At 37.7% G+C, this 21688-nt stretch overlaps 1 protein-coding gene across 1 annotated transcript in view; it reads right to left on the minus strand.

Moving 5' to 3' along the window:
- Positions 1-9246: 9246 nt before the first annotated feature.
- UGCG (UDP-glucose ceramide glucosyltransferase) overlaps positions 9247-21688 on the minus strand; it is a 33564-nt gene continuing 21122 nt past the window's right edge. The window contains exons 2-9 of the mRNA XM_057374535.1: positions 20393-20534; positions 17152-17254; positions 16147-16248; positions 15663-15775; positions 13615-13793; positions 13088-13174; positions 12462-12651; positions 9247-11716 (exon numbers count right to left, since the gene is read on the minus strand). Of these exons, the coding sequence (XP_057230518.1) occupies positions 11546-11716; positions 12462-12651; positions 13088-13174; positions 13615-13793; positions 15663-15775; positions 16147-16248; positions 17152-17254; positions 20393-20534 (1087 nt within the window). The 3' untranslated portion in view covers positions 9247-11545. The remainder of the gene's footprint in view (positions 11717-12461; positions 12652-13087; positions 13175-13614; positions 13794-15662; positions 15776-16146; positions 16249-17151; positions 17255-20392; positions 20535-21688) is intronic.

A 21688-nucleotide genomic window follows, 5' to 3' on the forward strand; every position in this document is an offset into this window, starting at 1 on the left:
CATCGTGGTTCAGCCAGTATTGGTCCAGATAGTTCCACGATCTTTAAGGGAAGGYGTTGTTTTCCCAGCAGAGGCCTGACCCTGGTGCTGAGTCAAGTCAGCAGCAGAAGGAGTTGCAGGAGTTGGGACAGCCATCCCCTAGGGAAGGAAGTTAGAAAGTATGAATAACCTAAAACCAGCAGCAGGCATTCTCAGACTCGCCTCTGGTTCAGTGTAATTGTCACTGCTCACAGGTTTGCACAGCCTGTGGCTATGATTTCTCATGGTTTGCATGCAGTTAGTTAAACGTGGAAGCAGCACACCTGAGGAATGGCTGTTTGCCCCAAAATACACACTCTGCCACCCGCTCAGCAGCTCCCCTGTCCCCCGCACCMCAGTGGCCTTGGAACCACATGTCCCACAGGCTCCACTTCCCAAGTTTGGCTCTCAGCAAAAGCACACACACAGCATCAGCGCTGTGCTCTCTGCTGAACTGAAAAGGGCTGCTAACGAGAAAAACAGCAGCATGCAGTAGCACTAGAACAGGCTTTCAGAAAACCTTACCACGTCACTTCGCTGTTCAGCCACCAAAGAAACAATGCAGGAAACGGGCAAGGGAACAGTGATATCTGCAAAGTACATCTAAGTCCAAAAGCTAGTTCAAAATCCTTTAATGGATTTAATGCAAACACACCCAGACAARTGTGGAGGTCTACAATTGTTAGGTTTACTAAAATTAAAAGGTCATCTATTTAATACAAAATGAAGGAGAGGAAGTTTATTAAGAGCATTTGTTTGTTTTTTTTCTATTTACATGCACAAACTTATGATCAAGCAATCACAACTTACATTTATTTAAATTTATTTAAAATATATCCTGCTAAAAATACAAATTAGTCATTAGTATGGAAGTCAATATATTTAGTTTGAAAGCRTATATATTGCTATATATAGATTGTATATATAGATGCAATATGCACAGGGTTAATGTAGATTAGGTAGCTTAAAGCTAAAACTAATCCAACACGCAACTCAAATTCCCACAGCTTAATACATTTTATGACTAAGCTGCTGCTTTAATGGCCAGTCATAAAACCTAAATCACTTAACCCAACATGCAAAACCCAGCATGTGCACTGAAATCTGTGCTAAGCCATTAAAGGAATWTCTGTCTGAGGGAGTGAGCCTCCTGCAGCTTGTGCCGATGTTGTTGCTGCAGTTGCTTCCCTCTGCCATCCACCAGGCTGTTCACTGAGCTCTTCCAGCTTCAAAGCAACAAACACACAAACAAAAATATCCACCCCAAACCCCCTCAGACATCACTATTTCTCCTGCATTGTGACTGGGTTTAGTTTGCCGAAACAGCTTTCCAAAGGGTTTATCAATCCCTGCCACCAGCGCAATGGAGGGACATCCAGTGCCGTCTGGCTTCCGTGGCCAGAGCCCGACTGCGCCTGTGCCTGGATTGGGRCAAATCCTCAAATTTCTGCTGTTAAGGATATGTTTCAAGGTGTACAATTTTCAGTGCCTTGTCAAGTTCAGGAGCCCACACCCARTGCCTCAGCAGTGGGAGGACCAGCAGGCATTTTGTATGGGTTTTTTGTCTAAACCACGAGAGTTGCATTTCTCAGGGACACGTTAGGTGCTGGACACACAGCATCTCCTCGCACCATYGTTCTGAGTACCAGGATAGCCAGACAAGAACACAGCATGGAAGACAGCAGCTGAATCCTTTGTTTTGTTCTCCAACTTGCCTTGCTAGCTGCTCCAAAGCATCTCCACAGCATCCAGGGCTACATCCCAGCAGTCCCTGACTACACTTACSAGGTTTTAAGCATTTTGGGCACAGAGGGTGGATGCACCCTAAGCCCAGCTGAAAGCCATGCTGCACCCATCACATATGCTGTCCATTCTCACTGATCACAGTCCCCCCAGGCATGGAAGCAGTAGGATGGGCTGACTGATGGTCAGCAGGATGGTGGCCATCAAGGCACCATGACTGCCTCTGCACTAGTCCTCCAGCAAGGATCAGGTTTTTCCATGYGCACGCCCTCCAGGAGGGTGCACACCAGCAACGCATCCATGATTGGCTTCTGTGGGAAATGATGCCTCCTAGAAATGGAAAAGAGCAAARATGGAGAGAGTCCTACACCAGGCACAGAAATGAGGAAATGCAGCTCATCCCATGGACATGGGGCTGGGCAAGGCCTGCATCTGTACTTGGCTGGGAGGGAAGAAATGGGAAGCAAGAGCAGAGAGAGCAAACCTGGAGGTAAGACAACAGGAATGGGAAACCTAAAAATAAGCCACAGGCACTGGAAAGATTGGGCAGGTGAAGAGGGAAGCCTGGCAGAGAGACTGGAGGCACTGGACAAAGAGGAATGTTTGTTGTGAAGGACATGTTGTTGATTCCCTCACCCCGAGAAGATGASTCATATCCAATATGCAATGAAGACACTCAGAATCTGTGTCCAGGTGCACAGATCAAGGACCAACAAAACTAATTTRTTTTATTTTTTCACCATTATTTCATGAATTAGTGATGCAGCCAGTAGTCACAGCCAATGGTTAATATCAGTAATCTATCTGCATTGCTTCAATTTCAGACCGAGAAGGAGATACTTTGCTTTAGTACTTTCTAAAGTACTAAAATACTTTCATTGGGAGAGTGGCTGCACAGGGTGGCCAGAGAGGTTTTTCTCTTTATGCTCAAAATCCAGCTGGACCCAATCCTGAGCAACCTGCTCTAGCTGACCCTGCTCTGAKCAGAGGGGCTGGATTAGGTCTCCAGAGGCCACTTCCAACCTCAGGTACTGTGTGARTCCAAGATTAACACTTCATTCTTTGTGGGGAGAGCAGCAGTACAGCTACCTGACAGCTGCTCACACATCCACTTCATAATGGAYGGGGGAGCAAGACATTTGTGCTGCAAGAATGCTCACAGTGGGCTGTTTGGTGCTGTTTGGTGCTGTTTGCAGCAGCAGTGATTACCTATCTTCTGCTGAAAAATCCAGTGTTCATTTTCACTGAAGAGATCCATGTTGTGGCATGGACCCTCTCTGGTTGAGAGTAGAATTTTCTTTGTCACACATTGATTCATTGCCTATGGATTCATTGCCTTGTAGATTCCTGCAGAGTACCTCTAAAAGACACAGAGATAGTAACTAAGCAAAGTGAGCTTGTCACAAAAGGGCTTAAGTAGACCATAAAGGAAAAAAAARGCTTTAGGATATGTCAGCTGGGCACACAAAGGAAAAGGCCATCCATGAGTTAGTCAGTCTGGTCAAATTCAAGTGGGTAGTGATGCATTTTTCTCTCCTCTAAACAACAGGTTTCAGCTAAGTATGGAGAAGAGTGCAGAAACTGGAAATATTGTTTTTTTTACAGGAATACTATAGGAAGATTTTTTTTTAATGACATATTTATTTCTGAATAAATGTTGARCTAACACCTTTGGTTTTCTCTTTTATTGACACCTTGGAAAGAACCAGTTTCCAAAAATGGACTGACAAGCATCAGTATATCAGACTTACACCATCTGCACACTGTGCTACATGGAGATAAGGYTCTCCAAACCGGAACTGAGTGTGCCCTTTAGTGCCCTCTGATTTTCATCTGTTGCCAACAGCTGGGAGGAGATGCTGCGTTTCCCTTGGTGGGAGGAAACACACTTTTCCACTGATTGCAGCATTGCACTGGGGGCAAATGGCTCTAACATGTGCAGCAGACATCAGAAGCAGCTGCAGTGCAAACCAAGGCAGAGCACTGAAATGGTAGAGCTTCAGTCCCAACACTTTCCATCTCCCACCTGAAAAAAAAAAATGAAGAAAACTGTGTCCAGCTTATTTATTGACAACATCAACTTTCTGGGACTGASAAGCTCAAGACATTTCACAGCCTACAAGGCAAAAAATTATGTTGGGCCTTTTAAATTAGACAAAATCCATGCTTTTTTAGGGGCAAAAGCTACTGGATTTTGGAGGAGGAAATAAACTTTACTAACAAGGATTTCTTTAATCTCTAAAATASTTTCCTTTAGGATACAAACTGTGTTTAGACTTGAAACAACAGCAGGAAATGCTACCTACTCATGCAGAGCAAAACAGCATAATTTTGTGGCCAGAAAACTGGCTTCTGTGATACTGGAAAAGAGCTATTACCACCTACGCCAGCCATTTGAAGGACTTGAAAGGCAATTTCCCCTGGATACCAGTAACATTTTGACATTTAAAACCCAGTGGGTACATGGCCTTTTAGCATAACTCTGCTTCTGGCCATAGGCTGCTTTGCTGAACCCCATGAAAACCAGCCTTGAGACAGACTGAATGGATAAGCACAGTCCCTCCTGCTAAATAGATTGGTTTATTACTTTATATGTTCACAAAGAATGGGTCCACTCTTCAGCAGCAACAGACTGCCTGAGGCAGAAATCCACTGATTTCTCTGTTAATCACTGGACAGAGGGCTGGAAATGCCAGATTTCCCTTCTGATGTTTATTTCAGCTGTCTTTAAACTAAATGAAATAATCTCTTTAGTCATCACCTGTTGCATACAAAAGCAATCTGTTCTTCAGGCAAAGCACAAAAATATTATGCAGTTGTATTGTGGCTGCAGAAAGATTGTTTTTATGTACACACATAAAGATATGGATGTCAAATATTTCTGTTGACTCGTAGCAGAGTTGGCGTACTGCTGACGCACTGCGGTGAGATCACTGAGTCTGCACACAGACAAGATACACTTCACATCCACGTGCACTCATCACTCAGGATGCCTGAAACACAGCAACATTTTAATCCTGAACTRTTCTAGTAAGAGGGCTCCTAGTTCATGGCACCAGTGTAGCACTTACAGACCAACATTCCTTCTAACATCTGCCTTCTCCCTGCCTGCTTTTAGACTCCCCAGTCCCACAGCATCAGCAGAGACCCTTCACAGCACAGTCATCATCAGACCATACCTTCTAAGAGTTAACATTCTCATCACAAATAAAGTCCATGGCTGCAGACTTTCCCAAACGTGGGGAAACTGCAAACCTGCCTGCTCAAGCTGGAGCTCCCTCCCTGCTCAGCTAAGGGCCCAAMAGTGACAAACTTATCCTAGAGGTCCTTATCCTAGAAGTCATCTGCAGGAGTGCAAGCTGAATGCCTCAAGACATGGGAAGCCAAAATAAGAAGGCCTCTGAGTGTCTGTAATCCAGAGACAACCAGGTGCAAGTTGCCATGTCTTACAGCGGTGGGCTGCAACCCTGGCTGTCTTCCTTTTCCAACCAAACAACGTAACCATTAAACAGATCATGCTGAAAACCCCATAAAGTTCATGGAAACAGGCTTGCCCTAGCCTMGAGGATTATGTCAGAGGTCTCCAGCTTCTCTCTAAGCATGGACTCTTAAAAACTCTTGAAGAATCTCTCTAAAATTTCACCTCTTTGATTGTTTCTTGTTATCCAATATGTTGCAGAACTTTTGCCCATACTTCGTTCTGAAGCATTAGTCACAGGCAAATTTAACACTGCATTCRCTACAGTTCTACCTCTCATTGCTGTTATTTCTCCTTCCCATGTTTCTCTCCTTGGGAAAACTCCTTTATTACGACCCTTGGGAACAAAACAGTTGGCCCAAAAGGGAAGAGCAGAAGCCAATGAAATTGAACAGAAAGGAGGCAAGTGACAGAACTATGTGCTTTGCCTTGCTCAGATTTGGGGGGCTGCTAGCTAAGGAAGAAGAGTCTCTGAATTCTCTCTCAGAGGAAGATGCAAAAGCCTAGATGAATAAAATATTGTTCAAGTTTGGAAATAAAGAGTCCAGGAAAAAAATTACAGGTTTTGAGCTTTCCTCTGTCTGCTTACTGAGAAATGAAATGGAGCTGGATAGTGGACCCAGTAGCTCATGATTTATTTAACTTTGAGCTGCTGGCTTTTTATACCAGAAAATCACTGTTTTACCTGTACAGTCCACCTACTGAAAGAAGAGGTTTGTCAAATTTAAGGCTTCTTACAAGGTTTTATTTTTGCATTAGTGTATATATAATATACATATATATGTATATATATGTGTGTATATATATGTATATATATATATGTATATATATGTATATATGTATCTATATACATATATATATATATAAATTCATACATAAAAATCTATGCACATGTAGCTTTATGCACATATAGAAAATAGAAAAATAAAAAATATATATACCAACAGATTCCCCCAAAGGCTTCATTCTTTCTATTTTCTCATTTTCATGGGGTTAGGAAGTTACTTTTGAATGTGTTACTGCATTTTCCCTGTGTACTCCACAGGCCTTCTCTTGTCTCAGCACCTATCCCAGTGTTTTGGTGTCAGAGAAAGGGCAAAGTTTTTGCCTCCAARAAATAAGTTACTGTTGAACATGTAAAAGTACACTTTTCCTGGCAACAGGCAAGACTTAAAAGAAGAGAAGCTACCCATCATACAGTAATGGCAGGAGGGAGGGGCTAGCAAAGCTTTAGGTTGGCTTGGATTCATTTCCACCCTGTGGGCAGATCTAAGTCTAACACAGGCCCAGAGGATGCAAAGACAAAGTCAAGAGAAATAACTCACTTTATGTCAAAGCCAGTGAAGGGATTTGACAGCTCCTGGCTTTGTGATYCCAGTGACCTTACTGGCTTCCTGCACAGGCACATGAGCCTGACCTCTCCCCTTCACCCACACATYGGCTACATATAAAATGGCCACTAACTGCAACTGGCACATGGGCTTGGCTGAAACAAGCCTTCCTGTCTGAAACAGGGGAAAAGTGTTGGGGAAAKTGTGGAGGGATGAGACAGAAAGAGGCAGCAATCCACAAACTCCCAGTGCAGGGCTGCCTTGTCTGCACTTCTTAATTGAGCATCTGCAGTCACACCAGGCAAAACAATTAGGCAAAAAATCATTAGATCTGATTCAGATCAAGAAGAGGCATATTCTTCCCAGAAGCACAAACTGCACGTAAGTAGTCTATTCTTGATCTGATGAGAATACAAGAAATAAAGCATTCCAAAAAACATGTTGGACAGCATTGGAAATACTTTACTTTTTACAGTCTCTTAGGTTACAGGAWTTAACTGGCCAGTTATTTTAACCTTCACATAAGTGTGAAGATGGACATCACAAATATTTTCCACTTAAAAGGGTTGTTAGACACTTGTCATTTCAGATACACTCTGCAGGGCTCCAACATAGAACATTTACAGGACGTGAACCTAGAACTACCTTTGAAAAGGAAACTCACTGGACACAGTGACAGATGAACATTAGCAAAGCCTCGGGATCCACAAGACTGGCTGGTATGCTTATGCTTCATGATGGTTTTTAAGCGAGAATGGACACTGATTCCAGCTAAGACTTAAAACTACAGCCACMTGTCATTAGAACTGCTACAAAGATACACTTTCAGCAAAAGTTTGCAACATAGTTTAACAGCAAATTTACACTTGAAACAGGTAATATGAAACAGTATTCCATACAACCACGGTAGCCACTAAGCCGGCTTGAAGCACTTCATTAAACTGCTTATTGAAAGGTTCAAGCTCTAGGGACCTGCCAAATAAGCAAAAGCAAAATGTGATGAATGTAGTTGTAAGAATTATCATTTATTCTCAATTGTGTGATAGCTAGCAATACAAACTGGTTTGTGCCAAGCAGAAGAGTTAGCAACCTTTCAAGCAGTCCAAGGCTCAGGACCTACAGGACAGACAAAAGCAGCACGGTTTTGATTCTGTGGCCAGTGGTTCCTTTGGTTGGGGTGGGTTTCAGGGTTTGCTTTTTGTTTGGTGGRAGGTTTTYGGYTTGGTGTKGTTTGGGTTGGTTAATTTTTATGGTTTTTCATTAAAAACACATCCTAGGATCCTGATTTCAATTACAGGGCAGTTMTGTGACATAAGAATCTTGCACATATTCTCCAAACCCAACATGAAAGCAGAGATGAAGGGAGGGAAGTTGTGGAGGGAAGCTCTCATCTGCTCAGATATCTGCATTATAACATTAAGTAAACTAAAATCTGTGTCATAGGTATTAAGATATGAGAAAAAAACTTTATGTAAAATTGTGCATCCACTCTGAATATCCAAGTAGTAAACCATTCAGTGTAATCTGATCATTAATTCAAAACTAACATATTCTCAGTTCCAAAAGATGGAGTAAGTTTGAAATTATTGCCATTCTATACAGCCCCATTGTCTCTTCAGAYTGTTATTTATAAAAACATAGATACTATATAAGCTGACGTAATTATGTATAACCATAGAAAGTGTATCTATTGCCATATAAAATTTTAGTCTTCCTAAGCTCAATAGCCGTCATCAGTATCACAGCTGTTGGGGAACTAGTTCAACCCAAGAGCAGCTGAAGCTCAAACCCACCCTAAAATTAGATGATAAGAAATTAGGTGTGAGGATTAAAAGTTTTCAAGATGAATGAAACACCTTGCAGAAGTGACTTGTGAAAACAGATGTTTAGAGACAAGCTTTTCCAGCTGTCAAAACAGACTTAGGAGGAAATGCAGGCAGTCAGCAGGAAACAGAGAGTGGCAAAAGGAATTCAAGTGAGAAAGATTTCATTCTGTACTTCCAGTTGAAATGTCATTATTTAACAATAGGCAGGAAAGTAATAAAASGACTGAAGAAAGAGGATTCAAATATTGTGCTTTGTGGCTGCAAATGTACTGAGCACAAAATATAYGCAGGAACATTTACGTTTCTATAAATAGTTTTCAAGTGATTCCAGTGGTGTTTATGCCATGCATGCAAGATTCCAAAAATTATTTCATAAACACAGTCTCTTAGTGAGTTTCACATGATCTTCATAAATGGCAGGGAAGAGACAAAAAAAGCCAAGTTAGTTGGCAGAGCAAGTTCAGAGTGCTCTCTAGTTAGTGTACCTGAAAGCAAAGGACAAACACTATTTCTCAATATCAGCATGTTTTGTGGCAAAGGTATCATCCCTAAAATCTGAATGTAGGCTAGTTACAATAAGTAGGGAACTATGTGGCTCACTTGTGAAATTTTTGTACACTGAAGTTTTTCTAAAARATAAAGGATAACTCAAAATCAATTAATTCACTTGTGCTAAATTGCAGTCAAATACAAAATCCAAAAGAGATAGCGTAGTTGTAAAACTATTTGAAAGAAAGGCACATCCCTCTCATGCTGTGAAAATTAATTAGAAATATAATCTAACAGAACTGCCATAAACACTTAAAGATGTCACATTAAAGCATCGCTGAACAAAGGAAAAAAGCACTCCAAAGAGATTGTATTCAAAATTTATTTTTAAATAAAGAAAAAAACAAGACAATTATTTTAAATAAACATGGTGTATTCTACACAGTTGTAGATCAACATAACTTTACATTAGCTGTTTATAACTTTTTAAAGTTCTGTTGCAGCATTTTCTACAACATTTGACACTGTTGGTTTCCATTTTATCATCAACCAAACAATACCCAAATGAAACCACTTGCTCAAGTGAAGCTTTATTTTTCACAGCCAAAGATGGCTCTACTTATACCAAAGCACCTGTTAAACAATTATCCCCACCTAGTTTTTGAAAAGGAAGTCTGTTCAGCCTTTTTTTTGGTTCTGTTCCATTGCCTGCATAGAAATCAGCATAAAGCTAAGTAGCAAGCTAAGCTTCACTTTAGCAGTGCAATGAATGGCAACAAACTTCATGAAACAAATGAAGATACAAACATTGTCAGTCAAACTCAACTATGTCAAAAACAATACTAAAAAAAGAATGGGTTTGTGGGTCACAACTAGACTAGCTTTCAGTGTAAAACTTTCCTCAGGAAAAGTGCTTCTTCCTGATTCACATGAAAAGAATGARGCATGCATCACAAGCCTTTGTTCATACAGAAATGCCCACTTAAAAAGTTCCATGTTACCATAAGGCAAAAGAGATATTAAGGTGGATGAAGCATCTTGGCCCAGAGTATGTTTTACTACAAATACATACACATTACACTTGTGTAGCATATGATGGGTAAGGAATTGGCTCAGTAAGGTAGAAAGTCCATTTTTATAAATACATGTCATTATTGCTAATATGCTACACATCATCATCCAACTTTTAAAGCTGCTTTGTTGACATAACCTTGTAATTAGCAGCTCATGTTCATGGTGACAATATGCTATTCCACATGAAAGTAAAGCAGCATAAATACAATTATGAAAACAAAAGGCTTATGCAACAGTCTTCTCTAGCTTTGCTGTGGTTTTTTGCTTTTTGTTTTTTTTTTTAATTAAAAAGTGTTCAAAGAAAACAAGTCCAGTTCACCACAAATTAGGAAATTTCACAATGAGGTTGAAAAACAAGCTACAGGGAACAGAGAGGGGAAGAACATGGCATGCATTATAATCTAGTCCTTTTAGTCATACCACTGGAATACAGAAGTCCAATTTAAAGGCTAGACTAACAGGTAAACAGCCAAGAGTAAACTTAGTTTGATATCTAAATTAAGACTACAGTTTTAATCAGTAACAGCAAACTCACCCGGCCCTTTAATATATTCACAATATCTAATGCAATTGAATACTTAATTATTACTAGTATAGGTATGTATGTTCACTTAAAAAGATATTAAATACCTGCATCATGAAATTACATTCTTAAGACATTGTGTAAGAAAATAGCTCATGTGTGAAATGTTTCTGAAATGTATCTCTGTTCCCTTCTATCCCCTACTAAGTCCCACACACACACCCAACACCCCCCTCCCCCCTCCCCAGCATGAAAGCATTCACTCACAGGGAAAAACAAACACCCCTTAAAAAAGGATGGAAGTACTGAGGGGATCACCTTGGCTAGTTACAGCACAGTGCTTAACAAGGTTCAAGACAGAACCAGATCAGACTTGGCCAAAAGATGCCCACAATACATGCCTGACCAGTTAATCCTTCCAACTCATTCTTATCAAACTCAGTCCACTTTTGGTTACTGCAATGATTAAAATATTCCCTATATACATATAAACACAAGACTCCAGGTTTGCTTTAGTTTGTTTTTGCAAAGCGGTTACTCTTTCTATTCATATTGTTCTGCAGCAGCTACAAGAGGTAGGCATAAAACATTTCAGAGCTTCTTTCCCAAGGTCCCATTACTAGCTCAGTTTAGTGGGATAAAACAAAAATCAGCTGTACCTCTGTGATTTTACTAGGTACAGCATTATGTAATCCAGCTGGAAAATAGCTCTATGAACCCTAGATTTGCTAGACTAGCACACCAAGGAGTAAGAAGCTGTTCATATCCCACAGGATATTTTGTTTTAAAAAAAAAGTCTACTGCAGAGCATTTTAATAGAAAGTAGATGTCAGGACCAATTCTCCCTATTTTTATTTGTACATAGGAGGAAGGTACCATTTGGCCAAGACTACAGATGTATTTTCACAGATGCAAGTGCCATGCAAAAATAAATTAAAGATCAGATACCAAACATACAAGTAATAAAACTACTGAAGGTAGATTTTCTTAAAAGGATATAAACAACGTATAATACTTTTCTTTCCCCCTTCTCTTTTTGACATTCACAGTTACAAATGTGTGGCTATACGTCAATAATTTCTTCTGCAGTGCCTCCACAACGTAATCTGTAGCGTCCTGTCCTCCAGCTTATGGTGGGATCCCACAAAGCAGATAGGAAAATATAAATTGTCATGGATTCTCTGATGAACCAAGCTACTGCATAATCAAGTTTTGAAAAACACAGAGCACCACCCTAGAAATAAAAAAAAAACCCAAGTATTTAAAAATATTGATAATTCAAGAGAAATTTTAAAGTAATTTAAAACCTTTTTTACAAATAAAAGTATTCTAAGGTTACTATACAGATTTACATAACAAGAGCATTCATTGTTAAAAGCCAAGAATATTTTCTTGTTCAAGATACAAATAACCATATTAAATGTTTTCTTATAGCATTAGGGGAAGAAATGGTGTCCTCATTTATGACATCTTTCTATATTAAAAAACATTATGAGGCCTTAGAAGTAGGTTATAGCTGTTCTCCTTGTCCATTATTAACAAAATGAAGTGAAAAATGTATGTATGAATACACATACACCTCAATAAATATAGGAGTGACAACTACTATAAAATTAAATTAAATAATAAGAGATCCCTCCAGAAAATAAAATCCCACAAGGCTTCTGTTCTTGTACTGTTAAAAAAGCTTAAAATTTCTCTATATGCCCAGGTAGAACAGACTGGGAAAATGAATGTTAATTAAGGGGACAGATAAACTGTCACAGAGCCTAGTCACAGGCACGTGCATATAGGACACAAAATCACAACCAAAACCACTTACTCCTTTTCATGCTACTGTAACTGAAGTTGGAAGACTAAGAAGTAACAGGATTGGACCTGTTATTTCCTGCATGTCTAGAGAAGTATTTTATGGTTGTAATTAAGCTTAGCTTTTTGCTCAAGTCCATGGCAATCTTCTGGAAAATAAAGTTACATACCTGAACACCTTTTAGTTGAATGTAGTCAAATATAAACCACGCCAAGCAGTGACACATGAAAAATACCATTATATCCCATCTAAACACATGRTGAGCTGCCCATCCAATAACTAGACTGGCAACAAAGCACTCTGAGATTGGTTCACAAATTATTGTGGCAGGCAACATATTAATTCGTAGTTTGGCCCACCTACAAAAGACAAACAAATCAGTTTTGACTTTGAATTATTTATTATGTCCTCCTCCCCCGCCTCATCAAATGACCCACCATAGCATTTTCTGAAAACATTAGCCTCATTTAATTTACACCTCCTAATAAAATACTCCAAAAATCCCTCCCTTTAAAAGATGCTATGGATAGCATCTAAAAGGTACTATGGGCAGAGCGGTTTTAATTTTTTCTTTTTTTTTTTTGATACTTGTATCAGGCATGCTTCTGTGGAAAGTCAGTGCCTTCCTCCCAGCACTAACAAAGAAGCATGAATCAAGCTGTGCACTGAACTTTAGCACACTGGGCATTAGATCAAATTAGCATGGAAAATGTATTCCCTCTCATTATCAGGTCATCCCCATCAGAAGAAGGAGGCAGGGATGGGTAGGAGAGGAAGTAAAGATCAAAATCTTACCTGATCATTCTGGACTGAAACTGAGAAATAGAATATGAACCAGAGTTTTGCATTGCAACTTGTGTGGCCATCGCAAATTTCCAGCCCCTGAAAAAGGGATTTGTTCTTATAAAAATGTGCAAATAAGAGATGCAAAAAAAAAAAACCAAAAAAAAACCTAGGTAACAAACACACAAGAATTTTATTAGGCTTGGGAAGTTTCTTTGGCATATGTGCCATATTACTACAATGGATATAGAAAAAAAATTTTATCAAGACCCTTCACTGGAAAAAAAAACTTAAACCAAAAACTTAAATTTCTGAAACTTTTCTCTAAACAAATTGAAAATTATATGGTTGAATTATTTCTAGAAGATTATACTGATAGGACAAAGCATGTCATTAATGTTTGCTACATATATGTGAAACTGACATGAACATGTACATTTAGAGTATGTGCCATGTGTTTTAAAAAAACCCAAAAAGCAAACAAAAAGAACAATTTAAACTACACTGTACGCGATAMGCTTACTTCAGAGTCATCTTACCGGTCAGCTATAGCTTTGGCCATAAAGTAATCTTCAGCAATATATTGTGCAAAAGCTATCAGTCCTCCAGCTTGGTCCAACACATCCTTCCTCATCAAGCATGACATTCCTGTTACACACTTGAAGCCAGTTAAGTTGGCTGAAATATATGACCTTGGATGTGAAGTTCCAAAATAAACCTGCCAAAAGAAGAAAAGGCATTTAAGGCTCTATATGTAAGCACTACACTGACAAATCTCTCCTCTGAAAATATTTGGAGGGTAAAAAAAGAACAGATGTGGCCAACTATGACGGTGTATTTGGAAAGATCTTTAGTACCATTCTAATGAGATATGTTTTGGTGATACTGGCTGTATTTGCCAACCTATAAGGAAATCTATAAGCAGGTTTTAAATCCACATGTTGAAGTAAGGCACTCCATTTTGTATTTAATTTCTAATTTACTGAGGTTTTTCTCAGGGAATATATATATATATATTAAAAATCCATTACTTAACAGATTAATCACTAGGATGATTACATTATGTGGTGATAGCTAACAGGCATGTTCTCTCCTTTCTCTCATGAAAATCAACTGCACTCCTGCATACATGTTCTTAGAAACTTACTGCGCGGTTCTACAGAAGCAGGGGAGATTTGTTTACTTAGCATACTTGCAATCAAAAATAATGAAGAAAAAATTCAGASTGTGAGCAAGCCTTTTTACAAGATTGAGCAACTTAAAATAGGAATGACCTACAAAATAAAGAGGGAATGAGGGCTGGTGCCTCTTGCTATTATTTAGTGTAGACTGCTCATATTGCAGTGTACTGGATCTGAAGGCAAAAAGCTATTCCAGGAATACACAAGCAGAAGTTGTAATTCTTGCTTAACAAAGAGCAGCACTAGGAAATCAGTGCTAAACTCTCCAGTGYTCTCTTGTAAGAGGAAATTCAGACTTCGTATCATAAAAAATAAGAAAAAAAAAGGAGAGAAAAAAATAATCACAAAAGTATCATTCACTCAGAGCAATGATGGAGTACTGAATTTCACTGCATTTTCATCTTTCACATTTCCCACTTTGATCCCTATCAGTTTGTCTTGGGACCAAAATACCTTGTACATGCCAGTTCCAAATGAAAATTTATTAAATTACATGCCTTGAGACACAAGGAACAAAAAAGAAAACTCAACCTCTTCATTCTACTAAAGAGAACTTACTGAGAAAGAGGAGAGGGAAGAATAGGACAGAATGAGTGATTTAAGATGGAGAATAGGAATCAACTTTTCACTTTCTCTTCCACTGCAATTATTAGGAGACATGRAATACCACTACAGAAGAACAAGGGTCAAAATAAACCAGATTTGGCTTCTCTAACAGATGGATCTATGGAACTTCCTGGTAACTTCCTGGCAAAGAAAGTTATAGATGTTAAAAATTTCTATGGATTCAAAAAAAAAGAATGGAAAAGTTCATGTAAGAAATACGTTCTTACTGAAATACTATTGTATTAAGGATTAGCAAATACACAAGTCTGCTTCCTGCTCAGGAAGTGTCTCAGCTGAAAATTACAGAATGTTGAGACAGTATTACAGGAAAACAGGATATAAGCCTTGCTTTTGTTACACTTTCCTCAAAGGCTCTGCCTTGTAAATCCTGCTGGAAACAARATACTGCACGACTTAGCTTCGACTTGTCACAGCCATTTTTGTGTGCCTTTTCAGACATCAAAATAGAATTAATTAGCTCTTTTTGATTAAGCATTAGAAAGCATTCTTCAGTTCAGGCCTTCCATTTTTTACAAATTTTAAATAYAAACTCAAAATGTTGCTCTTATAATCTTTATTGTTTGTATTGTAAACTTAAATATTGAATACACAGTCAGAGAACCACTAAGGATTTTTGGAACATTTAGAAGTTATCCTAGTTACCCTTAGTCTGAAGTGTGACTGCAGCTGAAAAATAATTTCCTCACTCAAAAAGTACAGGAGGCAAAATACAGCTTTCACTCAGCAAGGTTGTGCAAGCAAAAAAGAAAACAAAATTGCCCCCAAAACACAGCACTCACCTGTTCAAGGGTAGCAGCAAAACCCTGCCTGTCTGCAACATAGGGAAGCCCATGGACCAAGCCCACTTTTTCAGTCATTTGATTGGCCATATCTGTCAGTGTGTCTGGTGTTACTAGGGGACAAACAAAAAACAGACACTTCCTTGAGYAATTCTGTCATTAGCAGACTACTGTAGAGAGACACTAATTCTCATTTTATTACCAGTACCAAGAGTACATATACTTTGATGCATATGTATCTTATAAGAACAGTTTCAGAAAAATAATAATATTAGTGATTAACAATACTATGATCAACAACAAATAAAATGGAAACAATTTGAATAGCATATTTTAAAGGTATTTTATCCTTCTAATTACATGTTAAACTTTAATAGTAGAAAAGCATTTTTTTCAGACTTTTAACTTTAATTTCTGCTTCTATTTTCAGTCTCCAAAATCTGCTGAATAAGCCCAGTTTAACCACCAGTGCATACACACCTACCTCTGATTCCACTATCACAAATCCATATGAGATCGTATTTGGCAACTTCATAGCCAGGCATTAAGTTGTTTATCTTGGGGTTGATGCCAACTTTCTTGCCACCTAAAAAATACAAACAATCATACACAATTAACATATGGGATTTTTTTTTAATACAGATTCAATAACCAAAGTATTTAAATATACAAACTGGAGAAGAGTAAATGTTTATCCATCAATTCCTAAARTCCAGTTTTATGCAAAGATTTACATTTTAAGTTGACCTTCAAGACTATATTTTATAATTGCAAAAATAAAAGGAAAAATATTCAAATGTTTCCTTAAATGGCAGGGTAACAAGATTAATGTAATTAAAGGAGCAGTAAAACTATAAAGTTTATTACTACACTCTTGTAAGGTAAACATAATTCACCTCTTATTTCTTAAGACTATAATTATGAAGATTATACTCTACAGCAATTTCAGCAGAAAAATTTTAAAGGAGCAGAATAACATGAGACGCACTCTTCACATTCAGCTGACATACATTGTTGAATTTGTTTCATATCAGAGAAGAAAACCGCATTTTACTACCTTGTTCTAATACCCCTTTCCTCCACAAATTCAAATATGAAGCAAAGAAAGAACCCTACAGTCAAAGCAGACAAAAAGCATTTTTGCAGGACTTCAAGCTCAATACAGCCACAACTCTGAGTCACTTCCTGCACATTTACTTCAGGATTTAAACTATTGTTTTAAAATTAGGAGGAAAAATTGCAGGAGTTAACCCAAATTATTCTTTAGAAAGTTTTCTTTTAGTGATGTCACAGACTGTGACTAAAAACTTACTTTTTAACACAACTGGTGATTAAGCTACAGAACCAACATGGGCTGAGCAAGACAACTACTTATTTCTTCAACCTCAAGTCCATATACATATGGAGTCTTCAGCTCTATAAACAGTATTCTATATGAAGATCTATCATTTCACAAGTAAGAGTCCCACCTTCAAGTTGTACTGCTTACCTATAAACAGTCTAGCATCAACATTTGGGTATTTGCCAAGGAGCTTTTTGCACACATCAATAGCTGGATCATCATGATCTTGTACACACAGTAGTACTTCATACTAGTAAAAACAAAAATGTATACACTCACATATATATATTTACACACATACAGCTGATATCCATAGGTCTACGAAACAAAGCTTAGTAGTGCAGTCAGCCAAAAAAAATAGAGTGCTATTACAGAATTAAAAACAAAGGGGTTGTTGAACAGCTAAATAAGTCTAGTTTTCTAATGCACAGACAAGTATTTGTGAAAAAAAAGAACTAAGGCTGTATCTTAATAAACTTCTGTACAGAGAAACATTACTTCTGCTGTTACTGAAGGGTTTCTAGCAGTCATGAAATAAGATGTTCTGGTGTACAAGGTAAAATTTTTGTTTCCACTTCCATTCTTGCTAACATACAAATCTTAAATCCAGTATTATATTTGACGAAATGACAGCACCTGAACTATTAAAGAATGACATTATGATACACGCTGACTGCATACCTCTGAACTACGTCTTCCATTCCTTTACTTTGTTGACACATGGAGAACAGAGTTGAAAGGCAGCCCACAGAGACCAGTATATGTACATATATACACTTAATTGTTCAATGAAGCTCAGCGTATGTAACGTATCTGTACTCTCCAATAGAGTAATGGTTGAGAAACAAGCGGCAGGGGAGAACTGTAGCTGCCACATGCTTACACAAGTTAATGATAGTGGGTGAGGAAATAGCATTTTTAAGAATCACTCAACACTAAGGCAGCATTGCAAGCTTTGATAAAGGTATTTCTGTTTTTGCAGTAACAGCAAACTCTTTAAATACTTCTTACTTAATACTTCTTTTACTCTGTCAAAATTAGAGCTATTAAAGCTCCAATACAAAGACTGAGATACAGAAAATGCAAATTTTCAATCAAGATACCCAGAAGCTATTTCTATAGACCAAGACTGAAAAATTCAATCACAATAAGAAACAATTTTCTTGGACCATATTTAGCTGCTATAAATAAGAGTCTGATCTAGCAATCAAAACTGCTCTTATTCTCCCTTATACTATTCTACCTCCTCACTGAACTTACTTTTTGCTCAAGCAGTTTAGTGAAAATAATCTGAACTTTGAAAGCTGCCTATTGGCTCCATGATGACAATTTCTGATGTTTTTGTTCAGTCGGAAGCATTTCATACAACAGAAAATACTAAGTTAAATATATACATGCTTCCAATAAAAAATTGTATTCTCATACTCAAAAGCCTGAACTACTTTAACTGCATGGAGAATACTGCAGAAATTTAAAATCATTAATCATTAAATGGGAGTGAAGATTTGTTCTTGCACTACAAACTATCAGACAAATCTCTCTATCTCTCACAATGCAAACTCAAAGTCAATTTGGCTAAGCTGCAAGCAGCRTTTGATTTCTACAATCTTACAGCATGGAAAATGGATTTTAAAAGGTAAAAGAGCTGTCTCATTAAACAGACAGGTCCTCTCATCACAGCAGAATCTTGACAGCATGAACACCATGAACAACTGAAGAAATTACTTCTTTACTGCACATTAAATTAAATTTGTGAAACAAACCTGGTTTTCCTAGTAATTAAATAACTAATCTTCAATCCACAGTAGCTATGATACTCCTATATTCGTATTTTCCAAGAAATTAACCAGAAGTAAAACAGATGTTTCAGACTCCAATATTAGAAAGYAGAAAAATTTAAAATAAATGGCCTTTGTACGCAGCAAAGTAAAAAGACTAGAAAATGTATGATAAAAGCAAAACAAACACAAAGATGCTTATCTACACAAACATCACCACCTTCTTCATTTGAATTTAATATGAGTAGAAAAACTTCTGCAAAATTGCATGCACAGTAGGTAAGAACTGTCACTGATAAAAATATTATATTTAAGTCCTGCAGTTTTGAGACAGGACAATAGGATTCTATTCAAGASAAGTCTACTTTGCTGTCAGTAGACTGGAGCGAAGTATGGAGTATCAYAGAAGATCACTGCAGGATGATTTCAGCTTCACTGGAACAAGTTTCAGGTGAGTCWTCTGCGATAATATTTTACTGGAAGCTGAATTTTGAGTAACATGCAATAGTATTGCTCAAATTTTTGCAGGTTCCTTGCACTGTTTGCGATATTGGCATACACAATGTGTCTAAAATATGCTTTAAAAGGTGCTTGGTCACAATTACACTTAGCTGAGTTGAAAGGATTCATACGTTCATGTCTGAAACTCTTCAAAAGATCCAATGTTTCATTATATTAAAAATTTTCAACTTCTAATTAGTTTCAAATGCAGGGGATTTTTGTTTGTTTTACCCTGCCTACTTAGGTGTAAGTTTAAAGTTCTCAGAAGACAAAAAAGGAAACTTGCTGTAAAGCTTACAGGAACCCCTGACCTTTTACAATTGAAACAGCAGTGTCAGATGTGGTTTTGAGAAGAACTGAGAAAAAAATAATTTTTTAATTAAAGCTTAATTTGAAGTTTGAAAAATTCAGCAGATACAAATATGGTAGAAAATGTATTCYTTTTCTATCTACAGGAGTATACTTCAAATATTGAATGATACAACGAACATATGCAGGCTTCTTTTAAGCTCTTTAGAGCAAGGACAGCATCTGACATGCTTGTCAATTATATTGCTTATCACCTATATTACAAATTCAAGCAGTGTTTAACAGCAAATATAAGCTTTTATTAACTATTTGCTTCCCAACACCAATACATGGATGAGATGTTGGTAGGATGTATACCTACCAACAAGTGGTGAGGTACACCACCTCATCATTTATTAGATGAGCACTCAGTAAGAACCATCATAAAGTTTCAGGCTATCAGTTAAGTGTTCTCTTTTGGAGATTCTGTTACAGAGAAGTAGTAAACTGAGGAGGATGTCTTGCCTCTCAAGTCATCTTTTATAGCAGTATGAAACCTTTCAATCTATAAACACCACAGTCCGGGAATAATAATAGTGGAGTGTGGAGTTTGTTTCATCGCTAAGCCTTGGATGTGTTCCTCAATAGACAGCTTTTTAAAAAGGAATAAGTATTGTTTGCAACATGTTAAATACATAACTATGCATTTTCTGCAGTAGGAAGAACAATCCAAGACAATCAAGTAGCATAGTTCTCATCCAAGCTTCTCATACAACTTTTTGAGGCATAGGAGRAAAAAATACACTAAATAGTATACATACTTTTGGATAATCCAGCTCAAAGAAGGTTTCTAGGTTGTTGATCAGGTTAGGATCCACACCTTTTAACGGCTTTAGAAGTGAAACACCAGGAAGCTTGCTATATGGCTGCTTGTCTGTGGCTTTCTTATTGAGGTGGAGACGTCTGTAATGAGAAACAGCATAYAGCACCACTTAAAATATGCTAGAGAAAGCCATTCAAAATACAGGCAGAACTAAGAAAGCTTGGGAGTCTAAATTGCTACAAAAATAAATAATTCTAGTTGTTGAAAACCAGCTATTTTTCTATCCAACGGTTGATGTCAAAGTTGATGTCAACAATTGATGTCAGAAGAAATGCCAAAAACAATCTTAGCACAACACATATGTTATATTCTGCTTTATTTAACCTATTGGATATCTCAGATTAATGTATTTGGCACTATGCATTTTGAGGAATAGGAATTTGCCCTTTTTTCAAACTGCAGTAGAAAGAAGATTTTCGTGCCTTCCTCCYTGGCATTAAAATTCATAGTATTCTAACAGGATAATCATAAAAACCAATTTACTGTAAACAAGGCAAAAAAGCAAAAGGCTCAGGTGCTTTTTCCTGCATCTACATATGCAAAATTTGGAGCAAACTGAAAGTACAGGGGAAATAGTTGATCCTACCAATCAATTTGCTAACAACTTCAAGAWAATATTTAGGATCAATTAACTGTAGTGTAAAAATCCTAGAAACTGGACAGCAGGCTGGGTCAGAACTGTGGATAAACTTTTCCACACAATTCCAGTTACTGGTATTTCAGCAATGAATCAGAATTGTTTAGGTTCTGAAAAAGACATTTAAGATCATCAAGTCACACTGTTAAACCCACACTACCAAGTCCACAACTAAACCACCTCCCTAAGTGCCAAACTGAATATATAAAATGCATCGACAATATGGTCATAACTAACTAAAATGAATGTTTAATCCCACACTCCTGTGTGAATGAACACAAAATTGAATTCCAAAAGCTTGATGAGCCAGTCAAATTAGTGTATACACCACATACTGCAGTTCTCTGCCATGAAGAGTAGTTGAAAGACTATTTTCTTCCAATGCATACCTTATGATATTAATTCACAGCTTATACTTTTAACAAATTAAATTACTGAACTATGAAGGAGCTCCAGTAAGGGAAGAGATTCCAGCAGATCTCTACTTTTCTTTTCTCCCTGAAGTAGGACAGTGACATCTGATACCTAATCAGCCCCTCCCAGCAGTTTCATTTAGGTAGGTTAGCAGCTGGACATCATGGGCATAATGTTACAGAG

Source organism: Malurus melanocephalus, unplaced genomic scaffold, assembly GCF_030028575.1.
Source record: "Malurus melanocephalus ecotype Western Australia unplaced genomic scaffold, MMel_1.1 scaffold_228, whole genome shotgun sequence".
NCBI lineage: Eukaryota > Metazoa > Chordata > Aves > Passeriformes > Maluridae > Malurus > Malurus melanocephalus.